Source organism: Zootoca vivipara, chromosome 8 (genome assembly GCF_963506605.1).
Source record: "Zootoca vivipara chromosome 8, rZooViv1.1, whole genome shotgun sequence".
NCBI classification, from domain to species: domain Eukaryota; kingdom Metazoa; phylum Chordata; class Lepidosauria; order Squamata; family Lacertidae; genus Zootoca; species Zootoca vivipara.
In genome coordinates, this window is record NC_083283.1 from 1,156,292 (window position 1) to 1,181,491 (window position 25,200).

General features: G+C 51.1%; 1 protein-coding gene across 1 annotated transcript; it reads left to right on the plus strand.

The window, feature by feature from the left end:
• Nucleotides 1-1,443: 1,443 nt before the first annotated feature.
• On the plus strand, nt 1,444-25,155 carry LOC118089700 (cytochrome P450 11B, mitochondrial-like). Its single transcript, XM_060278179.1, has 15 exons — nt 1,444-1,584; nt 3,263-3,415; nt 4,848-5,103; nt 10,094-10,113; nt 11,765-11,911; nt 12,583-12,665; nt 12,760-12,912; nt 14,134-14,289; nt 16,961-17,160; nt 18,478-18,681; nt 20,168-20,322; nt 21,552-21,715; nt 22,324-22,402; nt 24,277-24,468; nt 25,042-25,155. Exons 1-15 carry the CDS (start codon nt 1,444-1,446, stop codon nt 25,153-25,155), a joined length of 2,217 nt encoding a protein of 738 aa, XP_060134162.1.
• Nucleotides 25,156-25,200: the final 45 nt, after the last annotated feature.

Consider the following 25,200-nt stretch of genomic DNA (forward strand, 5'->3'; position numbering starts at 1 on the left):
TTGCCACTTGGGGATGTTCTGCGGCAGGAGAGTGAGCAGAATGGTTTCCTCCGTCTGTCCTGAGCTGCTGCTGACCCCAAATGTACCAAGGGGGGCACAAGGGAAGCTGATGAAGGACTCAGATGGAGGAGCTGTCCCCTGGAGCCAGTGCTGACCTCATTGGAGGCTGAATCTGCCTTCCGTTAGACAAGTTGCATCAAGTCTTCAGCCACCGTTGCCAACATCCCAGGCCTCAGTCTGTAAGGATTTTCATGAGAATTTTGCGGAAGGACATACACTTGCGTTGCATGTGCTACGATGGCACATCTTCTCAACTTTGCTTCAGAATAGTGTTAGGGCAAAATTCTGGGTGCGAGAATGCTCAGCCACCCAGCTCATCAGGCAAGGGCCTGTGGTCGTTGCGGAGTATAAAAGGAAGGAGTCCAGCCACGATCCGGAGCAAACAGCAAGGTTTATTACTGCTCAGCAGGTTCAATGCCAGACTGAACACCGTGAACAGGGCTGCAGGAACTTTTAAAAGTTCTCACCACCATCCCATAATGCACATCGAAAGCATCATACATACATCACTTGTGACAGAGTAAAACGTCAGAAAAGGGGAAGGTGCAAGGGGCATTAGCATACAGGTAAACAGGAGGTAAACAGGATTAACATAAGGTAACAATGCATGATGTCCCAGGACATTGATAAGCAAGTACCAGTAAGTATCTGGGAGGGGATCCTTGAGTACCTGGCAGGGAAAAACAATGGGTCCAGGTGTGTGTATTGCCTCTGGCTTCGGAGGGTCGGGAATGGCAGGAGATGGTACCTGAATGTATTATGGATATGCAGAGGAGCACCACCCTGGCTACGTGACCTCTTGCCTAAAGGATTATGGCTGTTCCCTGCATCCCTGAGAGCCCTTGGCCAGAGTCGCAAAAAGGGGGTTTCATATAGAAATACAGATACAGTACACGGTATTCATTCATAAAGAAATATGGTTACATAAGGTCTCAGGCAACAGAGAAAGGGTAGGAAAGGGAGCCTTTATTACACAGGGCTTGATCTTGAGGGGTTCGTTTTGGTGCGATACTAGAGTGGTGTTGTAGGATCAGACGGGGTCCCCTTGAGGGCATTTGTGCCAATCTTGATTCCCAAATGAAGCCTCGTTTGGGTGCCCCCCCTATAAAATTCCCTAACAATAGGAAAACGATGATGGTTCAATAACCTGCCACAGGAAACCGGTCCGTAAAGTTTTTTCCATTTGCAACATCCAACACAATCGAGGCACATTTTGTTCTCAGATCAGCCCGGGATCATTCAATGGAACTGATGGGAAGGAAGTCCTTCACTGGATTGCGCACGGAGCTCAGCATCGCAAGATTAGGGGTGTGTGTGTGTGGCTGCTAGTTTAAAATGGATTTTAAAAGGGGATTAGCCGAATGAATGGAGAGGGGGCTCTCAATGGCTGCTCTCCCGGTTACTGGGAATCAGCAGCAGGAGAAAGGCTGCAGGGACTCCACGACCTGCTGGTGGGTTTCCCGTAGGTGGCACCTGGCTGACCTGCGTCGGAAGCTGGATGCTGGGCTGCAGGCCAAGTTTTTGGTCTGATGCAGCTGCAGGGCCCCAGGGAGGTTCTATTCTTATGTCCATGGGGAACGCTTGGCCTATGGAAGGCCATATATCCATGGACTCCAGACTCAGGCCCTGTTAACTGTTCTGGTTTCCTGAGGTCCTCTCAAAAGTCTCCAGGGATGCAGCCTCCTCCTCCTCCTCTTCCTCACTTTCTTTGCATGGCTGATTCAAATGCCTCAAGCCTCTTCGAGAGCTCGCAAGCATGTGCAGTCCATATCGTGATCATGGCCATCATGTCAAACCGAGAAACCTTTTGGTCATTTGCAAGAATAAGGTGTGTAATAATTTAGCACCCCTTCCTGCCCAAAGGCCATTCCTGAAGGCTATGAATTGGTTTTTTAAAATAATAGTAGTAATAATAATAATAATAATTTTTATTGATTTTCTTTTCTCAAAACAAGTATCCAATATCATTGCTAAACATACACTTTCCAATTTCCGGTCTTCCAATTTTGAGCTATTAAGATTCTTGTCACTGTTGTAGCATGAATAATGTCCTTTTTTCTTTTGACAACTCTTGTCCTAAAATACCTAACAAAAAAAGCTTCTGGTTTTTTGACAAATGTTATTTTAAACTTTTTTTTCAATTCATTGTATATCATTTCCCTTTTTTATATAATATTCTTACAGCTTGTTATTAGTTTTAAATAATCTGCTCCCTGCCACTTTATCATCGGACCACAAGGCTGCTTGTTTATTCATTTATTCAATTTATATACTTATTTATTTATTCAATGTATATACAGCATAATATCCAAGATCCCAGAGTGGTGTACAACATTAGAACCATAATTTGCATAGCATAGCCTAGTTAGAATTAGGACCTGGGAGAGCAGGGTTCGAATCCCCACTCAGCCATGAAGCTCACCTTGGGCCAGTCACCATCTCTTAGCTTATTCTACCTTATAGGGTTGTTGTGAGGATGAAATGCAGAGGAGGAGGACCATGGATGCCACCTTGAGATCCTTGGCAGACAAGGGTGGTATATAAATGTAATAAACAGCACCACCATAATAAATAACAGCAATAAAACCATCACAGAAACAAAATCATAATAAGAGCCCCCCCCTTTAAGAGGTCACATATTGTTTTAATGGATGAAGGTCCTAGGTAAAGAGATAATGTTTTTGCCTGGTGAGCCTCTCTGGGGAGAACATCCCACAAACAGGGAGCCACCACAGAAAAGGCCCGTTTTGCTTGTTGGTGATAAACACAAAATTTTCTTTATCAGACTTATCCTCACAACACCTCTGTTTGGTATTCCCAATTTACAAAGAAGGAAGAGGGAATGAGATTCGGCCAAAAGCCTTGAAGCTGGATCTTGGAGATGTGCCTCAGCATTAAAACTAGGCAACCTGTTTTAGCTCTCAGGAATCCCACTAAAACAGGCATCCCGAAACGTTGGCCCTCCAGATGTTTTGGACTACAATTCCCATATGTTTTGTAGACCAAAACATCTGGAGGACCGCAGTTTGGGGATGCCTGCACTAGAACCACTGCAGTTTATTTATTAGTTTTTACCCCACAACATCTCAAAAAGACTCTGGGCGCATAATTTTAAAAAGAAGAATCTGCTGCAGGTCTGAAAGACGAAGATGTCCTAGGAGTTTATACTCTTCTTCTCAGATGTTATTTCCCCCCAAAAAAGCGTCAGACGTTCCAGAAGAGGCTCACGCAGTTTGTGCGCTTTAAAGATTTCTGCGCCCTGTCAGCTTTTCAGAACCACGACCACCACCCACTTAAAACAGGACATGTGAACAGGAGGGGGACAAGGGGCACCTCCAGATTTTACATCGCACAGGTGAGCGACACTTAAGGAGGGAGGCTTGGGGAGGGGGGTGCATTCGTAACATGTACTCATATTTATGGGCTGAGTGGAAGTGGAAGGGGTCGGGAGCCCCTGGCCCTTCAGAGCTTCCCGGAAATCCTACAGCTCTGGCGCTTTCCTCGGTGCACCCCTCCACTCCAAAGCCTTGACGCCATCGCCTCGCGCAAGGGAAGAAGAGGAAGAAACTAATCCGGGACTCTCCCCTTCCCGGAGAGCCGTCCATTGAGAGGCATGATCGCCTTTGATCTCCTTAACCAAGCCAGGGCAGTTGGCGGCTCTGCCAGAGCCACCGGGATAATCGCCAGCCCAGCAGCGCCCCCCGCCGGCTCCATTAACCCTCTCATGACCAAAGCCTAGCCTTGCAACCAAAGACCCAGAAGGCTGCAAGGGAACCCCGCAGGTGCCACTCGGACTACGCGCTCCCACGCAATTTACAACAGGCGGCGGTGCTTCAGACATTCAGCAACACATCACCGCTCAGTCTAGCTCTGTGCGTGCTCAGATGCAATCCTGTCTCCGCCTGTTAACCAGCTGCTGGGAATCGCAAGTGGGGGGGGGGGGCGCTGCTGCTGCTGCTCCTAAACTCAGGTCCTGCGGCTGGCCACTGTGAGGGCAGGATGCTGGACTAGATGAGACCCAGCCCAGTGGCCTGATCCAGCTACAGCCACAGGCTCATCAGAAGCCGCGGATCTGAGCTGCGGCCTCCGAAATTGGGGCGGGGGAGCGAGTCTGTCTCAATTGAAGCTTTGTTTCCTGCAACTTCGAACTATGGAAGTCCAGATAAGAGTCTCACTAATAATAATAATAATAATAATAATAATAATAATAATAATAATAATAATAATAATAATAATAATTTTATTATTTATACCCCGCCCATCTGGCTGGGTTTCCCCAGCCACTCTGGGCGGCTTCCAACAGAAAAATAAAACACAGTAATCTATGAAACATTAAAAGCCTCCCTGAACAGGGCTGCCTTCAGATGTCTTCTAAAAGTCTGGTAGTTGTTTTCCTCTTTGACATCTGTTGGGAGGGCGTTCCACAGGGCAGGCGCCACCACCGAGAAGGCTCTCTGCCTAGTTCCCTTGGTGCTGGACCTCAGTGTCCGGGCAGAATGATAGAGGAGGAGACGCTCCTTCAGGTATTTGCCGCTTCCTGCCGAAAGCAGACACACCTGTACAGGTATTTGAGGGTCCGCATCTGGAATGTGCAGGCGGATCGGGGCGGGGTCCTTCTGCTCTGGAATGGAGGCTTCACTGCCGCCCCCCAGGGCTGCCCCGTGGAAGACCCGCTTGCAAACGCAGCCGCCCCCACCGGCCTGCCCGGCTCTCCTCCCCAGCTGCCTGCCGACCATCCCTCCTAATCAGCAAACAGGATTATGCGTCTCCCTTCGCCTCCGCGGCAGATGCTTCTTAGCCGCCTTAGCCTTGACACAGGCACACATAATCTCATTGGCGCGGCTGCAGCGGAGGAGATAAGGCAGGTTTCCCCGGCCTCGCTTGGCCCAGCCGGGGAGAACCCGGGCAGCCCCGCCCCCGCGAGAGGGGCATCACCAGGGAGCCACGAGGCCGCTTGGCACGGCCGGGCAAGAGTCTGCTGGAACGAGAAGCGGCGGGGGCGCCCAGCTCCTGCTCCAGAGGCGCCCCCTGCTGGCGGCAGAGGTGATGGCGCTTCCTCAGAGTCCAGAGACCTTCTCGGGAGGAGGGAGAGGATCCTCCGCGGCTCTCTCAAGAAGAGGCGGTGGAATGAAATGCACCCCCCCCCACCATCCTGGGCCATGTAACGTTGGAGGGGAACTCTTGGAGCAGAGGGCCGCGAGGGGAAGAGGGCGAGGGCCAGGGGAAGGCCACAAGGTCTGCGCTTCGGCCACATGTCGCGGAGGGCACGCACGGGTACAGCAGCCTCGCCTCTTCTCCTTGCGAGGAAACCGCCAAGAGAAAACGTGCGGGGGCTCCGGAAAGTCATCGATGTCGAGTTGCAACGACGCTGCTGGCCGCTAGGTGGGGGTGGTGTCCTATGGAAACTGCAGGGAAGACCCAAGCGGAGAAGCGTGCGAACTGGTACGCACGACCGAGAGTCTCCGGGTGTTCGCTGGCCGGGAGCCGAATATTATTATTATTATTATTATTATTATTATTATTATTATTATTATTATTATTATTAATTTATTTATACCCCGCCCATCTGGCTGGATTTCCCCAGCCACTCTGGGCGGTTTCCAACAGAAAAATGAAATAAAACAATCTATTAAACATTAAAAGCAAGGGCGTACCCACCGCGGGGCAGGGAGGGGCCGCTGCCCTACTCTAGAGGCAGGGCCGGTCGGGCAGCTGCGGGCAAGAGTGGCGCTGCCGGCGGGGCTGGTGGGCAGAGGCGGAGGACAGCCCAGCGGAGCGCGAGTTCGGCGCCCGCAGCAGTCTCTTGTGCCCGAGCCGTGCGGAGTCCACACAGCCGCGCTGTGTGGGAGGAGGCAAGGGCTGACGCTCCCGACGTTCGGTAGACCTTTGCGCATGCGCAAAGCGGGGCGCATGCGCACAGCGCGGCTGTGGACTCCGGCGGCCGCCGTGCAGGGCGCATGCGCACAGCGCGGCTGTGCTCAAAGGTCTCCCGAACGTCGGGAGTCGTTCAGCGCCTGCCAGACCGCTGCAGCAACGGAGCCTCGGATAGCTTCGCGGAGGCCGGGGCTTTGCTCCAGACCTCCGCGGAGGCCCCGATCCAAGCCTGGTTCCCTTCTCTCCCCCCCCCCCGCCCACCCCCAGACTTCCCTCTTCTCCTCTAGGCGGCCGCTGGTTTTCTCCCCTTCGCCGCCGTCGCTTCAGGTTTATTTTGATTTCACCTGGGCTCTGTAGCCCCGCCCACATTCCAACTTTGTGGCCCCTCCCCTCCCGCGCCTTGGCCCCGCCCCTTGCCCCCCCCTAGTTTTGATCCTGGGTACGCCCCTGATTAAAAGCCTCCCTAAACAGGGCTGCCTTCACGCACGCGCTTTTAGGCAGCCGAAACTTTTTCCAGCGGGGAGATGCGGCGGAGCAAGAGCCCCCTTCCTTTCCAGCTGCAGGCAAAGCGGGGATGGGGGCATAGCTGCCAAGTTTTCCCTTTTCTCGCGAGGAAGCCTATTCAGCATAAGGGAATTTCCCTTAAAAAAGGGATAACTTGGCAGCTATGGATGGGGGGGGGCAGCGGAGGGAGGGGACAAAGTCCTGGCAACAAACTCCTCGCAGCCAGAAGCGCAGCCCAAGCGCTGTTTTGCCTCTGCGGCGCAACGGAAAGAGCTGGGCCAGCTCTCAGTTGTTAAGTGGGAGAGGGCGGTTTAAAATATTTTTTTCTCTTCCCTGCGCCCACCATGCACAGTCTTCCCACGACCCAAGCAGGCCAGGTTTTCCCATCACTTCATCTGCTCCTTTAACACACTCACTTCTTCCGTGCCAGCTTTTAAATGCCTGCTGAGAACTTTGCTGTTTTCTGTTTTTATATTGTTATACCGTTATACTGGTTTTCCCAGTAGTGATGTATGGAAGTGAGAGCTGGACCATCAAGAAGGCTGATCGCCAAAGAATTTATGCTTTTGAATTGTGGTGCTGGAGGAGACTCTTGAGAGTCCCAGGGACTGCAAGAAGATCAAACCTATCCATTCTGAAGGAAATCAGCCCTGAGTGCTCACTGGAAGGACAGATCCTGAAGCTGAGGCTTCAATACTTTGGCCACCTCATGAGAAGAGAAGACTCCCTGGAAAAGACCCTGATGTTGGGAAAGATGGAGGGCACTAGGAGAAGGGGACGTCAGAGGACAAGATGGTTGGACAGTGTTCTCGAAGCTACGAACATGAGTTTGACCAAACTGCGGGAGGCAGTGGAAGACAGGAGTGCCTGGCGTGCTCTGGTCCAGGGGGTCATGAAGAGTCGGAAACAACTAAACAACTAAACAACAACAACTGTTGTAAACCATTGTGACATATTTCTATGATACAGCAATATATAAAAATGTAAGCAAGCAAGCAAACAAACAACAGCTTTCCTCCCTATTCCTGGTTGATGGTGTTCTTATTTAAAATAGCAACCTTTTACGTCTCCCTCTTGGGGTACATTTGAGTCCTATACCAGGTTGGTACAGAATTTTTCTGTCTCTGAAGGGTTAAGGCCAACCGTGTGAGAGACGTAAGAAGGGGCTCGGTTCTTGCAGGAAGTTTTCCTGTGAGGCGGCCCTGAAATCTCCGGTTGACGTTGTGGTGGGCAGTATTTATTTTTCCAAATCACGCCCACCCTGTCCTGGGGCATTTTCAGAGAGAGTCTCTGCCTCATCGCACAAGGACCCCCTTCCAAGGCCAGCCTGATTGCATCCATCACAGCCAGGGGGGTGGTTTCGCTTCCTTTGAACACCCTTTATCTGGGAGTAGCATCAGACACAATGTCATCTTTGGCTCCAGCCAAGGGGCCTTGATATTCTGAAAGTTCAAGGGAGGGACAAAGGGAATTAATTCCCCATGTTCCATGGCCAGCAGCTTCTGCAGGGAGCATCCAAACACAGGCACAGATAGCTCTTAAGTCTGGGAATTGTAAACTGCCTTGTATTCTGCTTGGACAAATGGTGGGGTAGAAGTAAGGACTTGCAAAGAAGGTGGGTCCGTGGCTTGGGGGCAAGGGTGCCAACTTGAATAAAATATTGGGGCAGGGGGCAGGTAAGCCCTGCCTTGCATAATCAATCACAAGGCATGGCATGCACAAACACTATTGAATGGCAGTGCCCATCCACTTTGGGGGGCCTTGGACCCCTCAAATATTTTATTGGGCAGGCCGAAGGCATCTTAGCCCTTAAATAGTTGCTCCCCCCCCAATGCTTGGGGGGTATTCCTAGAGCCAATGTTGTCCCAGGTGGCATCAGGGGCATGGCGTGCCTTCTCCCAGACCCAGCTGGGTGGCCAGCTCCAAATGGATCGGGAGAGCTACAGTAAGCTGCACCCTGCCCTGGCAGCCTCCTAAATAGACTACTCTAATGCGCTCTGCATGGGGCTGCCCTGGTGTCTTCAGGTACGGCTGGGAGAGACTCCTGGTCTGAAATCCAAGGAGCCCTTGCTGTCGTTCAGAGTAGGCAATGCTGGTCCTGACTCAGTATGCAACAGCTTCTTCTGTTCCCTTAAAGGCAGAGCTGGTGCAATCTGCTGCTTCCAGATCCCTGAGTGGGTCATTGAGGTGAGATCATTTAACACCCATGTTGAAGATGTTGACCAATGACACAAGACCCTGATCCTTCAGGGAACATACTTACTGCATTGCCACCATCTTCCCAGTGCATTAAGATCTGCAGGAAAGACCCTCCTCAAGGTCCTTCCAATGGGTGAGGCTTGATGTGTCATGACCAGGGCAGGGCCTTCTCTGCAGTGGCACCCCAGCTGTGGAACTCCCTCCCTTCCCAGATAAAATGGACACCATGGCCCTTTCGCTTCTGGCGATGATTTAAAACGCGCTTATTCACCCAGACTTTAAGATGCTGACTGCTGTAAACTCAACTGCATTTTTGTATTTTGTAGACACTCCTCCAGGTTGCACCACGGGCTGAAGCAAGGCAGGTGGACACCTGCGGAGGTGAGAGAGGTTGTTTGGGGCTGTGGCACCAGGATTTGGAATCGCTTCCCAACAAAGTACACTCATCCTGCACAGCTTTCTTTGGGGAATACTATTTTATTTTGGTCATTTTATTATGCTGCTTTTTGTGGGAATGTTAGGGATGTGGATTAGGATATATTATTAGATAGATCCTATCCAAGCTTGTGTTAGCAAGCTTCGAATATCGTTAGGTTTGTTAGAACCTCTGCAACAATATTATACTTCAATATTATACTTCCTGGCAAATCCCCCTTTTCCCTCTTAAAAGAAATACACGACACAATAGTATTAAAATAAGATAGAGTTTACTCACATGACATCCTGAGTTAACAGCGTAATCTCAGAAAGGCAGGCTTACGTAGAAAAGTTACAAATATATACATCTGGAGTCTTCTTAGTAAAGTGAGGCTCCATCTGGTCTCTCTCTTGGCAGGAGAGGGAGAACCATCCTAACTGTAGATTCTCTGGAGATGTGTTCCCGTTGAAGAAGAGATGGCTAAGAGAGAGAATGGCTGCTGGCTAGGGGCTTCTAGCTGCCAGCTAATCCATCTCATCTGCATATCTGGAGGAACAGGAACTGAGCTTAGTCAGGTGTCCCCCCAGGTGAGTTCCTCTTAGTGGACACTCTAGAACAGTTGTGACTTGTCTGCCCCAGTGTTCCATCCCACACTTTTAACGGGTTTTGCAGCATACTTGGATACTTTAGGCTGCGCTGTATTGCATTTTGCATTATTTGAGGCAATGGCAAAGGATCCAGGAGATGAAAGGGGAGACAAGGAGAAAGAGCCTCATTTCATCCCGCAAGTGCTTTCTCATTTGTTTAATACATTTTAGATCCCCCTCTTTTCCAAGGAGCTCAAGGTGGTGGACAAGGACCTTTCCCCCTTCCTCATTTAATCCACAACAACTATGCTGAGAGGCGGTGAGTGCATCACCCAGTGAGCTTCATGGCCGAGTGGGGATTGGAGCCCGGCAGGTGTCTCCTAGTCTAAAGCTATAACCACTAGACCCCCACTGGCTCTCCAAAGGCTTCTCTCCTCGTTGTGACTCACAGGCCCTCACCTGGCAGTCTTGGTGAGGAAGCTGAAAGGGGTCCCTTCGCTTCCCTCTCTCCACCGCAACCCAGCTGTTGGCAAGAAGTGCGACAGCTGGCTCACAACTGCTCTGCTAGGAATAGATCAGAGGGAAGCTGCCCCCAGTCCTTGCCCTCTCAGCCTTTGCAGATATTTATAGCACAGGGGGAGGTTCAGAATTAATTGTGGGCTCTGCACACACGTCACTTGGAGTCTTGCTGATGTCGGGATTTCAAACCACAGACCCCCCCTTCCTTTGCCCTGGGTCCCTCCTGACACAGGCTCTTGTTGCGCCAAGAAGAAGCCGCCAAACTGATTCCCCATCACACAACAACACCTGCTGGTAGCTGGCTGGGTACCCCTCCAGAGTAAGAGGTCCACTCTGCCAACAGTTATCCATGAGAAGCACACCAAAGGGGCATAAGAACGTAGGGAAAGCCTGCTGGATCAGGCCAATGGCCCTTCTAGTCCAGCATCCTGTTCTTATAGTGGCCACCCAGTTGCCCCAATGGCAAAACCACCAGCAGGACCCGAGTGCAAGAGCAGCCCTCTCCCCTCTTGCGGTTTCCAGAAGCATTCCCTTAAGTTGACCAGTCCTTTTTTAAGTCCATCCCTGCCTCCTGGGGGAGGAAGTCCCACAGGTTAACTTAGCGCTGTGTGAAGAAGGACTAGCTTGTGTCTGTCCTGAATCTCTCAACATTCAGCGCAATGGGATGTCTTAGGAGTGGGGGATGACTTTTCTCTGTCCACCCTCTGCATGCCATGGATAATTTTATAAGCTTCTATCATCGCCACCATCACCAATAATAACAATCGTGCCACCCTGACAGTAAGAGCTGTTCGGCAGTGGAATTTGCTGCCAAGGAGTGTGGTGGAGTCTCCTTCTTTGGAGGTCTTTAAGCAGAGACTTGACAGCCATATGTCAAGAATGCTTTGATGGTGTTTCCTGCTTGGCAGGGGGTTGGACTGGGTGGCCCTTGTGGTCTCTTCCAACTCTATGATTCTATGATTCTACCTCTTAATTTCCTTTCCTCCAAACTAAGAAGTCCTGAACTCTGCAACCTTTCTCCCTAGAGGAGTCACTGCTCCATTCCCATAGTCAGAACTCCTTAAAGGGGATGAGTGACTCCTGAATGTTGCTCTAACCACTCTGCGATACAACCAGAGTGTATGGAATGAGATTCTATTCCACATTGCTGTAGAGCTGGGCTGGGTGTGCGGTTCTTACTCTAGCCCAGGGGTGCCCAGCCGGTGGCCCTGCAAGGTTTCTACGCATTGTTGGACTGCAACTCCCAGCGGCCCCATCCGACACGACTTGAGTTGCAGGTATGGCTCACCTGACAAATCCCAAGGCTGAGATGCCATTGGCCTCCCCATCATATCTGAAAGGGCTCCCACTTCTTTTCTATCCCTTCGCCGACTCAGTCGGTGCTTCAGAAAGCTGTACTTCTTCGGTTTTAAGATCGTGGGCAATTAAAGGCCTTTGGTCGGAGCCCAGAAAACTGCAAGGCTTACTCAATGCAAAATGAGAGATCTATCTGCCTGGAGGAAATAGAAACACAACAACAACAACAACAACAACAACAGATTTTCTCCTGTTCTCCTGAAGGAGCGTATACCTGAAGGAGCGTCTCCACCCCCATCGTTCTGCCCGGACACTGAGATCCAGCGCCGAGGGCCTTCTGGCGGTTCCCTCGCTACGAGAAGCCAAGTTACAGGGAACCAGGCAGAGGGCCTTCTCGGTAGTGGCACCCACCCTGTGGAATGCCCTCCCACCAGAGGTCAAAGAGAATAACAATTACCAGACCTTTAGAAGGCATCTTAAGGCAACCCTGTTTAGGGAAGCTTTTAATGTTTGATTGATTTCTGTATTTTAATATTTTGTTGGAAGCCGCCCAGAGTGGCTGGGGGAACCCGGCCAGATGGGCGGGGTATAAATAATATATTATTATTATTATTATTATTATTATTATTATACCCCACCCATCTGGCTGGGTTTCTCCAGCTACTCTGGGCGGCTCCCAACAGAATATTAAAAACACAATAAAACGTCAAACATTAAAAACTTCCCTAAACAAGTACAGGTTTTGCTTAGACTTCCCGGCAGTTAATGGATACAGACAAAGGACTTTTCAGGGCCCAGGAGTTGAATAAAAATGTTGGTGTGTGTGTGTGACAGCAGCAGTGTGGAGAGGGCCTTTCCTAGCTGCTCTCAACTCCCCCCCCCCATTTTTAGAGACAGCAGTAGCCGTGGCTCTGTAGTGCTCTAGCTGGCAGGGGCTGGCTGGGTCGATGGCCTTTGAGGTCCCTTCTGCCTTGACGTGCAGAGGGGGAGCCTCCTTCCGTGTCCCCAAAGGAGATGTCATCATTTCCGACAGGGCTGGGATGACGTGCGCTTGCATGGCGCTGTGTCCTTGGCCGGGGGAGGCCCTGGCAGGGTTATAAGGCCCCTCGCTCTCTTCCTCCTCAGGGAGAGCACTTGGAGAGGAACCAGAAGACCCAGGAGGTGGCCGGGGTGCTGCGACGGCAGGGGAGGGGAGATGGGAGCCCGTGGTCAGATGAGCCCCCAGTCTGCTCCCTCTCGCGTCCTGCGCTCCTTCTGCTCGGGGCAGCCATGCCATTCTGTGGCCCCGGCTGTGGCCCCAAGGCCACCAATCTCCAGAGTGCTGCCATTTGAGGCCATCCCCCGCAGCAGCCCCAACGCCTGGGTCAACCTGTACCAGTTCTGGAGGACCAACAGCTTCCCAAACTTCCACCACATCATGCAGAAGAACTTCCAGAACCTGGGACCGATCTACAGGTGAGTTCCGAACCCGCTCTCAGGTGGACACTCTTATGCAGAAGCGATCCAGACATGTCTTAGAGTTTTATTTAGTCTAATTTTATCTATTCGATTTATATACCGCCCTTCATCAAGAGATCTCAGGGCGGTTTGCAAGATTAAAATGCAAAATTAAACCAGAAGCAAGAAAACAATAACCTTGCATTTAGGATCAAAGCAAATCCACGTTATTAAAAAAAAACACCCATACTTTTTTGCAGGGGGAAATGTGGGGAAGAACCACATTGGAAAGTGTGGGATGTGTGTGGGAACACACTTTCTTCTGGGGGACAGGTGCATAAATGGCATGTTTATAAATGGCATTTCCAGGAACCAGGGCATGTTGGGTGGGCTCTGCCCATGCCAAATCTTAGGGCTTTGGTATCCTAAAAGCATCTCATGGATTTTAACCCATGGGTTTCAGCCCATTTCAGACTCCAGTCTCATAACAAGAGCTGTTTATGGGCAACAGTATCTGTGCAACTTAACTAATGCAGATTTCAAGGCAGAGTGTGGTAGTGAGCCATTTAAAACTTGCATGAGCTTGCATGGCTTGCGCTTGGAAGACCACAGCCAGGGTCTTCATCTGAGCCACCACCGTTCAGCTCCCAGACCTGATTTTAGTATTAGGCAGTATTAGACTGCCGCCTTAGTGTGGGTTTATGCAGCAATAGGTCGTTCACCATTAACAGCCCAATGGAGGTGGATTCATACCCGATGGTCTTCCACACGGGCTCTGTGGTGCTTCCTCAAATGCATTGCTTCCAAAGGAGAGCACCCAACAGGCTTCCTTAAAAAGCTACCTTGCCTTGCAAGAAGGTTGCTAAAAGGAATGGCGGCTGGGGCTGGCTGGGCTTCCCTAGGGAGGCAATTTCACCAAGCCAAATAAATTAACCCCGCGGCTGCTGAACAATGCAGACCCACCAGCTAGTACATTCTACAAGCCAGTTAAAAAAAACACATCTACTCTCTGCTTGTATGAATCAGCCCCTCTGTTGAGGGCAGAGATTTGCTCAAGTGTGTGTGTGTGTGTGTGTGTGTGATGTGTGTGTGTGTGAGAGAGAGAGAGAGAGAGGAGAGGAGAGGAGTTTTCTGTTTATTCTGCACTTCTGGAGCTGCACTGTGGTCCTGGGATTTGGCAGGGGCTGCCTTGTGGGGGGGGGTCATATCTCAAGGGCTTGACTCCATCCCACTTGGCAGGGAGACGCTGGGCACCTACGACTCCGTCCACCTGCTCCTGCCCCGAGATGCTGCCGTGCTGTTCCAGTCCGAGGGGATCTTCCCACGCCGAATGGGGATCAATTCGTGGATCGCCCACCGTACACTGCGCAACCACAAATGCGGAGTCTTCCTATTGTGAGTGAGGCCAGGAGGGAAGGGCGGGCTGCTGCTGCTGCTGGACGTGGCATCGGGAACTTTAGTGGCATAACTTCTGCGTTTCCCACACCCGGTGCCCCCCGGATGGCTGGGACGGCCTCATGCAGTGGGATAACTTTGTTTATTTATTTATTGCATCTTTTTTTCTCAGTGTGGGTGCACGGTTCCTCTCCTCATTTAATCTCCACAACAACCCTTTGAGGCAGTGACTGACCAAAGGCCACCCAGGGACCTTCATTGCCAAGTGGGGATTCAAACCCAGGTCTCTCCAGGACTAGCCCAACACTCTAACCCAGCCTTCCTCATACCTGAAGGAGCGTCTCCACCCCCATCGTTCTGCCCGGACACTGAGGTCCAGCACTGAGGGCCTTCTGGCGGTTCCCTCATTGCGAGAAGCCAAGTTGCAGGGAACTAGGCAGAGGGCCTTCTCGGTGGTGGCGCTTGCCCTGTGGAACGCCCTCCCAACAGATGTCAAAGAGGAAAACAACTACCAGACTTTTAGAAGACATCTGAAGGCAGCCCTGTTCAGGGAGGCTTTTAATGTTTAATAGATTACTGTGTTTTATTTTTCTGTTGGAAGCCGCCCAGAGTGGCTGGGGAAACCCAGCCAGATGGGCGGGGTAAAGATAAAGGTAAAGGGACCCTTGACCATTAGGTCCAGTTGCAGATGACTCTGGGGTTGCACGCTCATCTCGCATTATTGGCCGAGGGAACCGGCGTATAGCTTCCAGGTCATGTGGCCAGCATGACAAAACCACTTCTGGCAAACCAGAGCAGCACATGGAAACGCCGTTTACCTTCCCGCTGTAGCGGTTCCTATTTATCTACTTGCATTTTGACCTGCTTTCGAACTGCTAGGTTGGCAGGAGCTGGGACCGAGCAACGGGAGCTCACCCCGTCACAGGGATTCGAACCGCCGACCTTCTGATCAGCAAGCCCCAGGCTCAGTGGTTTAACCCACAGCGCCACCTGGGTCCCAGATGGGCGGGGTATAAATAATAAATTATTATTATTATTATTATTATTATTATTATTATTATTATTATTCCTCAAACTTGGGTCCCCAAATGCTATTGGCCTACAACTCCCATCGTCCCTAGCTGCGAGAACTAGTGGTCAAGGATGATGGGAGCTGCAGTCTAACAACACCGGGAGCTCTGGCTTGATAATAAAAGGCTGCTCTAACCACTGCGCTGGGTCTCAGGAACGCTGCGTCTCATCCCTCGTCAGAATGACGTCAAAGCATTCTTAGCTCAGTTGATAGAGCATGAGACTCTTAATCTCAGAGTTGTGGATTTGGGTGAAAGATTCCTGCATCGCAGGAGGCTGGGCTAGATGACATTTGTGGTTGGTCCTTTCTGTGGTTCTGTGATTCTCCCAGTCCCTGCTGCTGTAGCGCACCAGAGCCAAGATGGGTTTGAGATTAGACATGTCTGCCTCCTCTTGAATCTCAGCTCCTCTGGTTAAAAGTGTCCTTCACGGAACAACCCAATAAGTCCATGGTCTTCTGGTATTACTGGACAGCAGCACCCTTCATGGCTGATCCCTGGCCGTGCTGCCTGAGGCTGATGGGAGCTGGAGTCTAGATGACCTCAGGTACCCTCTGGTTAATATTGGCATGTGGTTGGGATGGACTGGGAATATGTGGAGGCTGTGGGAATGTTAGGGATGTGGATTAGGATATATTATTAGGATGTGGATTAGGATATATTATATTATCCAAGCTTGTGTTAGCAAGCTTCCAATATCAGCAGAGTGACATTCCCCTTTTGTGCGAAGCAAAGCGTGAGCGTTAGGTTTGTTAGAACCTCTACAACAATGTTATACTTCCTGACAAATCCCCTTTGTCCCTCTTAAAAGAAATACACAACACAGTAGTATTAAAATAAGATAGAGTTTACTAACATGACATCCTGAGTTAACAGCATAATCTCAGAAAGGCAGGCTTACATAGAAAAGTTACAAATATATACATCTGGAGTCTTCTTAGTAAAGTGAGGCTCCATCTGGTCTCTCTCTTGGCTGCAGGCCGAGAGGGAGAACCATCCTAACTGTAGATTCTCTGGAGATGTGTTCCCATCGAAGGATAGAAGGCTAAGAGAGAGAATGGCTGCTGGCTAGGGGCTTTGTCCCAGCTAAAACATCTCATTTGCATGTCTTTAGGAACAGGAACTTAATCAGGTGTCCCTCCAGGTAAGTTCCTGTTAGTGGACACTCTAGGAACTGTTGTGACTTGTCTGCCCCCAGTGTTCCATCCCACAGAGGCAACGCTGAGCTCCGAGGCAGGAATGGGAACACAGGAGGAGCATAGAGCACTGTCTTCTACTGAGTCAGATCTCATTGCTCCATCTAGCTCAGCACTGGCTGCACTGGCTGGCAGCAGCCGATCTCCAGGATTTCAGAGCAGGAGCCTCTCCCAGCCCTTCTTGGAGATGCCATCAGGAACCGAACCCGGGACCTTCTGCGTGCAAGGAAAATGCTCTGCCACTGAGTTACCTCTGAGTGATGGCAATTGGGGTGCCAGGCCCAGGAGGGAAGATGGGGAAAGCAAGGGTCAGGGGTGGGCGAGGGAGTTCCTGCACAGGAAGCCAAGGCAAGCTCTCCAGGGGCAGAGTCTCCTACCTGACTGTGGGGTCTTCTTCCCACGCAGGAATGGGGAGGACTGGCGCTCAGACCGGCTCATCCTCAACAAAGAGGTGATCAGCCCGGTGGGCACCCGGAAGTTCCTGCCCTTCCTCAACACGGTGGCTGAGGATTTTGCTGAGTCCATACATCGGCTGATCAGGAAGAATGCACGGCGCTCGCTCACGGTTGACCTCTACCGCGACCTCTTCCGCTTCACCCTGGAAGGTACGAGAATTTGGGGTGGGGGTGGGGGAGAGTTTCTTCTCCCTCCTCTTCTTACTCGTGTAAGAATGCAAGTACCTATTTCAGTAGAGTTAAAAATCACCATCCACCTGCAGCTTATCTCTAGAAGCCTTTACGACAAGGGTGCATCACCCTCTAGAATAAATACAGTATCCAAGGATGCTTTAGGCAGATTTGGGTTACTTTTATCCCATTTATGTTTTCCTCTTAACAAAGAAATCACTCTCAGACTGTTTAGGCAAACAGGAAAAATAAAAGCTTTACAGTTTACTCACTTTTAAAGTCTTGCCAGGTTTCAATATATTCAGTGATGAAAATCAGGCAGCCAATAATGTGGGAATGTTAGGGATGTGGATTAGGTTTTATTATTAGATAGATCCTATCCAAGCTTGTGTTAGCAAGCTTCCAATATCAGCAGAGTGACATTCCCCTTTTGTGCGCAGCAAAGCGTGAGCGTTAGGTTCGCTAGAACCTCTATAACAATAATATTATACTTTATACTTCAACATTATACTTCCTGGCAAAGTCCCCTTTGTCCCTCTTAAAAGAAATACACAACACAGTGTTTATAAAATAAGATAGAGTTTACTTACAGTTTCATCCTGACTTAACAGCATAATCTCAGAAAGGCAGGCTTGCTTAGAAAAGTTACAAGTATATACATCTGGAGACTACTTAGTAAAGAGAGGCTCCATCTGGTCTCCCTCTTGGCAGCAGGCCAAGAGGGAGAACCATCCTAATTGTAGATTCTCTGGAGATGTGTTCCCATCGAAGAAGAGAAGGCTAAGAGAGAGAATGGCTGCTGGCTAGGGGCTTTTGTTCCAGCTAAACCATCTCATTTGCATGTCTGGGGGAACAGGGACTTAGTCAGGTGTTCCTCCAGGTGAGTTTCTGTTAGTGGACACTCTAGGAACTGTTGTGACTTGTCTGCCCCAGTGTTCCATTCCACAAATAATCATTAAAAGTTACAAAAATGCATAGTCCGGTTCAACTAGTATTCACAAGTATTGCTGCCTTTGGCAAATCCTGGCCATCGTGGCTCAAAGCCATTGATCGCCATCTCCTCCATGAATTTTTCCAGCCCTCTGGTTGATGTCCATCACTGCCTCCTGTGGGAGAGAGTTCCACAGGACTATTCCCCTGGAATATTGCCACTTCCTTCCTTCCTTCCTTCCTTCCTTCCTTCCTTCCTTCCTTCCTTCCTTCCTTCCTTCTTTCGACAGGAGAGTGCATCTGGAAAGCCCCCCCTCCCTCCCCTTTGACATCTAACCTCCAATCTTCCTCCTCCAACCCCGGCAGCCAGCAGCTACGCCTTGTATGGGCAGCGCCTGGGCCTACTGGATGAGAATCCCAATCCGGAGTCCCAGCACTTCATCGACACCGTGGAGACGATGCTGCGCACCACCCTCCCCCTCCTCTTCCTCCCGCCCGGGGTCATGCGCTGGGTGAACAACAAGCTCTGGCGAGATCACATGGAGGCCTGGGACGCCATCTTTAAGCACGGTGAGCTCCAGATTCCTCGTGGGGGGGGGAGAGGGGAGAGCACCGTGGGGCAGTGGCTCCCCCTCACCCAACTGGGGTGCAAAGGAGCGGTTGAGCTGTTTGAGAAGGTGGCAAGGCAAGCAGTGCCCCCGAGCATTAACCTTTGAGCTGGAATTAAGCATGCATGTGCTGTCTGGAGCAGGAATGTGACACAGTCCCTGCTTCACAGTCATGGGCTGCATGAGCTGACCTTAGATGGACCAGTCGAGGGCTGGCACTGGGCACTGGGCAAGGGACACTTGGTGGCAGCGAAGGAAGAGAGGCTAGTTGCAGAGGCTGCAGTTGCAGGACATAACCCGACTGTGTACCACCCTGGTAAGACAGTGCGCAGGTAGGTAGGGTCTCAGCAGGCGTACCAGATGGAGCTGGGAGACAGCCACCCAGGAAGCAGGATTAAGCTGCACCTCCACAGACAGCTGCGAGTCCAAGATGACCCCCAGGCAGTTACCCCACTTAGTGCCAGGGATCTAACAGGGACAGTTTAAAGGGCAGGGAGTTCCCGCCCTCCAAAGAAGCAGAAGGAGAGAAGGAAATGCAAGTCATAGAATCATAGAATCATAAAGTTGGAAGAGACCACAAGGGCCATCCAGTCCAACCCCCTGCCAAGCAGGAAACACCATCAAAGCATTCCTGACATATGCCTGTCAAGCCTCTGCTTAAAGACCTCCAAAGAAGGAGACTCCACCACACTCCTTGGCAGCAAATTCCACTGCCAAACAGCTCTTACTGTCAGGAAGTTCTTCCTAATGTTTAGGTGGAATCTTCTTTCTTGAAGTTTGAATCCATTGCTCCGTGTCCGCTTCTCTGGAGCAGCAGAAAACAACCTTTCTCCCGCCTCCATATGACATCCTTTCATATATTTGAACATGGCTATCATATCACCCCTTAACCTTCTCTTCTCCAGGCTAAACATAAGTCAGTGGAGGTCTCTCTGTTTTGAACGCCTGAAGCTTGACCTTGTTAGCTTCCCTTAACTTCCAGGAGATCGGGCGCTGCCAATGCACTGGTGCCCATCTCTGGTGTGGGAGGAGGCCCCTCACTGGTTCTGTCTTGCTGGGAACAGGCATGGCCTTGGAGCTCCTGGGGTCCCAATGTACTATGTAGGTCCTTAGGTGCCTTTCGGGGCCTGGATACAGTTGGTGCTCAGTTTGTTCTCAGCCAACCCTACTTGCCTGCTTTCCCATCTTTCCTACAGCCAGTTTAGAGAGTGGTGCTTCCTGTCTGCTTCCTCCTCTCCCTTAGTCTCAGCGGCGCCCCTTGTAGAACCCACCACAGAGGAGGGTGGGGGCAAAACGAGGCTGCCTGTCATTGTCTCTGGCGCCACCTGCTGTTGGGCTCCCTGCCTGCCCCCCCCCCAGCCACCCTTGGCTTGTATCTAAGGCCGAGAGTGGGGCGCTTCTCACTGCGCCTGGACCTGATTCCCACCCGCCTCTCCTTGCTTCTGCAGCGGACAAGTGCATACAGAATATCTACCAGGAGTTTTGCCTGGGGCAGCCCCGCAAGTATTCGGGGATCATGGCCGAGCTGCTTCTGCAGGAAGAGATGCCCCTCGACTCCATCAAGGCCAACATGACAGAGCTCACGGCGGGCAGCGTGGACACGGTGGGTGTGCCCCATCTCATAAACAGATCAGGAACATCGGACCAGGCCCAAAGCATGGGTTGGTTGCTTGCTTGAGCTTAGTCTCGGCCCCACTGACTGATAACAATGGCTCTCCTGGGTTTCAGATGGGAGATGTGGCCCAGCCTTAATTGAAGAGCCTGGGACCTTCTGCAAGGGGTCCTGTAAGGCCTGCCCCCTGCTTTGCTGGCTTATTCCCGCCTGGCCAGCCCCACACTGACTGCTTCCAGCTACAGAAACGGTTGCTGTGGAAGAGGCCACGTCACTGTTGGTCTGGAAAAGCAGAAGGCTGAGACCAGGCACCCCCAAACTGCGGCCCTCCAGATGTTTTGGGACTACAACTCCCATGATCCCTAGCTAACAGGACCAGTGGTCAGGGATGATGGGAATTGTAGTCCAAAACATCTGGAGGGCCAAAGTTTGGGGATGCCTGGCTGAGACCATTAAACTGGCTTCAGTGGGTTTTGTCAACGTGTCCTTCTGATGATGATGATAATTTATATACCGCCCTATACCCAGAGGTCTCAAGGCGGTTCACAGAAAAGATCAACATAAAGAGGAATGATAGTATTATAATATAGAAAACAGGTATGAGTAAGAAAATAATTTAATGTGGAGTGTATGAAGACTCAGAGGTTCAATGGAATCAACATGGAAATTACATTACTGAAGAGACATTATGGTTTTATACATTGAAAGCTGCTCATTCCTACCAATGACATGAAGGTGTTGAAGAGTGACATTTCATGTGGTTTTCATCCCTCTCTTTGTAACAACGAGTGTAGTGGCAGCATTTACAATTAAGAAGGCCACAATCCTTATTACACGTTCCTAGTTGTAACCTCCGCCGAACACAATGGCCAGAATCGGATTATTTGCATGTTATCTTGCTGCAATATGAATGAGACTTCTGGACACACAGGCAACCTTCTCTCCCCTTTGTGCAAGACAACAAACAAATCAGGAAGTTTTCAGTTAACTATGGCTTCCTATTTTGCCTTTGAAGACAGTTCAGAAACGGCAGTGGGCGCAAAATCTGGCAACCAAATTGCTGACCAGACAGTCTGAATATGTGACACCAGTTCTAGCACAACTGCATGTTTGAGTAGCTTCCCATTATTTGGGGGAGGGGGCACACTGAGGATTTTCTTCCTCCCTTGACTCTCTCTCTCTCTCTCCCCGTCCATCCCTCCCTCCCTCCCTCCCTCCAGACAGCCATGCCCCTGCTCTTCACTCTCTTTGAGCTGGCCCGCAACCCACAAGTCCAGACAGCCCTTCGGGAAGAGGTCAAGGCTGCTGCCGTAACATCCAGGGAGCTCTCCAAGGTGATGAATGACATGCCGTTGCTCAAGGGAGCAATCAAGGAGACGCTGAGGTAAGGAGGGCAGGATGGGTGCCGGGCCTGGCGAGGAAATGGGCCCCACAAGGTGGCTGCGGGGGGCAGGGCGGATGGAAACCATTAGCTTGGGATTGGACTGGGAAGCTCATGGGAGAGGAGTTAACAATGAGCTGCATGAAGAAAGGCTTTCCTTAAACAACTACTGGTGGTACTAAGCTGGGATAGCTCAGTCGGTAGAGCATGAGACTCTTAACCTCAAGGTCATGGGTTTGAGCCCCATGTTGGCCAAAATATTCCTAACTGAGAATAAGGATGGATAATATTAGTTTTGAATTTGAAAAATAGCCGCAAATGCAGAGACATGAATGAGGACGATTATCTCTAGACATCTGGAACATGGGAAGTCCCCATTTTTTAATAATTGGAATATATAATTGGTGTATTGCTATTATTGTGGTTTGGATTGATTTGATTTAATTTGTCATTAATTGGTAGATTGTTATTGAAAATGAATATATATTCCTGCCTCACAGGGGGTTGGACTAGATGACCCTTGGGGTCCCTTCCAAGTCTACATTCTATGGTGCTATTATTCTCTTCCTCCACTTTCTTGGGGAAGCCACAATGACACCTTTCTCTTGCAGGCTCTACCCTGTGGGAATTACAGTGCAGCGCTACCCAATGAGGGATGTGGTGCTTCAGAACTACTGTGTGCCCGCTGGGGTGAGTATCCTTTGCAGACCCCCTGGGCCCCCTTCCCATCAGCCAGGATCCCATGCCGATTCTTGTTGTTCTATCTCCCATCAGAGATACTGTGATCAAGGCTGCCTTGGCTCAGATCATTCCTATCCTTGCAGAAGGACCATCGGTCAGTGGCGCCATTTCTGGCCTCTCCAACCGAAAGCAGATTTGGGTGGCAGAGTGATGGCGGGGAAGACCCTCCTCTGCCTGAGACCCTGACAAGCCAGCCAGAGTAGGCAAGAGAGGAGATGTGGGGCTACGGCATGGAGAAAGGGGAAATAGAATAAGTTTCCCTCCCTCTCTCCTAATGCTGGAACTCATGATCATCCCATGGAGCTGAATGCTGGAAGATTCAGGACGGACAAAAGAAAGTCCTTCTGACGGTGCATAGTTATAATTATAATTATAATTATTATTATTAATTTATACCCCGCCCATCTGGCCGGGTTTCCCCAGCCACTCTGGGCGGCTTCCAACAAAATACCAAAATACAGAAATCCATCAAACATTAAAAGCTTTCCTAAACAGGGCTTCCTTGAGATGCCTTCTAAAGGTCTGGTAATTGTTGTTCTCTTTGACCTCTAGTGGGAGGGCATTCCACAGGGTGGGTGCCACTACCGAGAAGGCCCTCTGCCTGGTTCCCTGTAACTTGGCTTCTCGTAGCGAGGGAACCGCCAGAAGGCCCTCGGAGCTGGACCTCAGTGTCCGGGCAGAATGATGGAGGTGGAGACGCTCCTTCAGGTATACTGGACCGAGTCCATTTAGGGCTTTAAAGGTCAACACCAACACTTTGAATTGTGCTCGGAAACGTACTGGGAGCCAATGCAGGTCTTTCAGGACCGGTGTTATGTGGGCTCGGCGGCCGCTCCCAGTCACCAGTCTAGCTGCCGCATTCTGGATTAATTGTAGTTTCCGGGTCACCTTCAAAGGTAGCCCCACGTAGAGCGCATTGCAGTAGTCCAAGCGAGAGATAACTAGAGCATGCACCACTCTGGTGAGACAGTCTGCGGGCAGGTAGGGTCTCAGCCTGTGTACCAGATGGAGCTGGTACGCAGTTATACGTAGTTATCCTTATGGAACTTCCTCCCACAGGAGGCAGAGATGGCCCCCATCCTGGATGGCTTTAAAAGAGAATGAGACACATTCATTGAGGAGGAGAGGGCTATTGATGGCCACTAGCCCTGATGGCCGTGCTCTGCTCCCACAGTCAGAGGCAGCGATGCTTCTGAATCCCAGTTGCTGGAAACCACAGGAGGGGAGAGGGCTGCTCTTGTGCTCAGATCCTGCTGCTGGGCTTCCCATTGGGGCATCTGGCTGGCTGCTATGAAAACAGAATGCTGGGCTCAACGGGCCATTGGCCTGATCCAGCAGGCTCTTACGTTCTTAATGCCTGGTGCATCCTTGCCTTCTTGGCTTCGCAGTGGAATCTTTCAGCCTTATGTCTACCTGGTGGGTTGGGTTAGAAGAAGTCCTTCTGGAGAACACCTCTCTACACCCAGACAGACAATCCAGCTGTTCCCGAGAATGCACAGAATGCACAGGGCAGGGCTCCAAAAGATGCTGGCTCACCTAAGGGGATGAGGTAGACCAGCCTCCTTCAGAAATCCTCCTTCTCTGAGCTACCCGGGCAGGTGGCAAAATTGCAAAGACCTCAGATCTGTGTGGAGTTTTGATCAATGATGGGCTGGGGGAAACTGACCACCTAACGGCCTGGAGCAACTTTTCTTGGAGGGACTGAAAGTCCAGGGTGAACGGACAAGCCAGCCACCACCTTTGGAAACCCCAGAGCTTGATTTCAGCCTGCCAAGGACGCTGCCCCGGAGCCCCCGCTCAAGACTGTCCTCCTTGCCTTGCAGACCTTGTGCCAGGTGGGGCTCTATGCCATGGGCCGGAGCTCGGAGGTCTTCAGGGACCCTGAGCGCTACGACCCCAGCCGCTGGACTGGCAAAGAGGACAACAGCTTCAAGGCGCTGGCCTTTGGCTTTGGGTCACGGCAGTGTATCGGGCGCCGCCTGGCGGAGGCAGAAATGACCCTCTTCCTCATGCATGTGAGTTGCGGGGATGCGGGTCTGGGAGGTGGGAGCAATTCTCTGCCCAGCGTCTTGGGAGGCGCCACAATGTGGGGATGCACCCATGACCCTTTGCTCAATGCCTTTGTATCCCTCTTCTTGGAGTCCGCGCACATGGGTGTCGCCCACAGGCCACTGGCCTCCTCTGAAATATTGTGTTTTGGTGTGGCTCCCCCAAAGCCGATTTCACTCTGACTTCAGAACTGTTGTGTGACAAATCCCAGGTGCCCACGGTGGAATTGTTTCCTGGGGGTGGCCCTCCATGCCTGACATTGGGGGTGGGTAGGTGGGCATCCCACTTCCCACTGCGACCGTATCTATCGCTACACAGAAGTGATCCCCACTGGATTCGCTCCTTGGCACGGACCCAGCCATTTTGTGACTGGCGCCCACTGCACTTATTTAAAATGCACCCGCCATGGGCTCAGAAAGGTTGGGGGTCCCTGTTTTCAGGCAGCGGTGAGGAGAGAAAGGGGCCCCCATACCGTCCACTCGAGGAACACCCACCATGGCATGCCTCCAGTCTCACACGGGCCGTGCTTCTTGTTTCAGATTCTGCGAAACTTCAAGATTGATACAGTTTCCAAGGAGGACCTTAAGACCATCTATGGCTTCATCCTCATGCCAGAGAAACCCCCTCTGCTCACCTTCCGGCCCATCGACTAGGGCAGCGGCCTCGGGCAGCCCCCTCAACCCCCCTCTTTCCCTCTG

What these genes read in the sequence shown, in the direction of transcription:
- LOC118089700 (XM_060278179.1), top strand. Translation starts at nt 1,444, where the DNA reads ATGGCTGCTCTCCCGGTTACTGGGAATCAGCAGCAGGAGAAAGGCTGC. An exon ending in GGCTGCAGGCCAAGTTTTTG is followed by an intron (nt 1,585 to 3,262) that starts GTCTGATGCAGC and finishes CCCCCAAAAAAG; the next exon opens with CGTCAGACGTTCCAGAAGAG. An exon ending in AGGTCAAAGAGAATAACAAT is followed by an intron (nt 11,912 to 12,582) that starts TACCAGACCTTT and finishes CTTCCTCCTCAG; the next exon opens with GGAGAGCACTTGGAGAGGAA.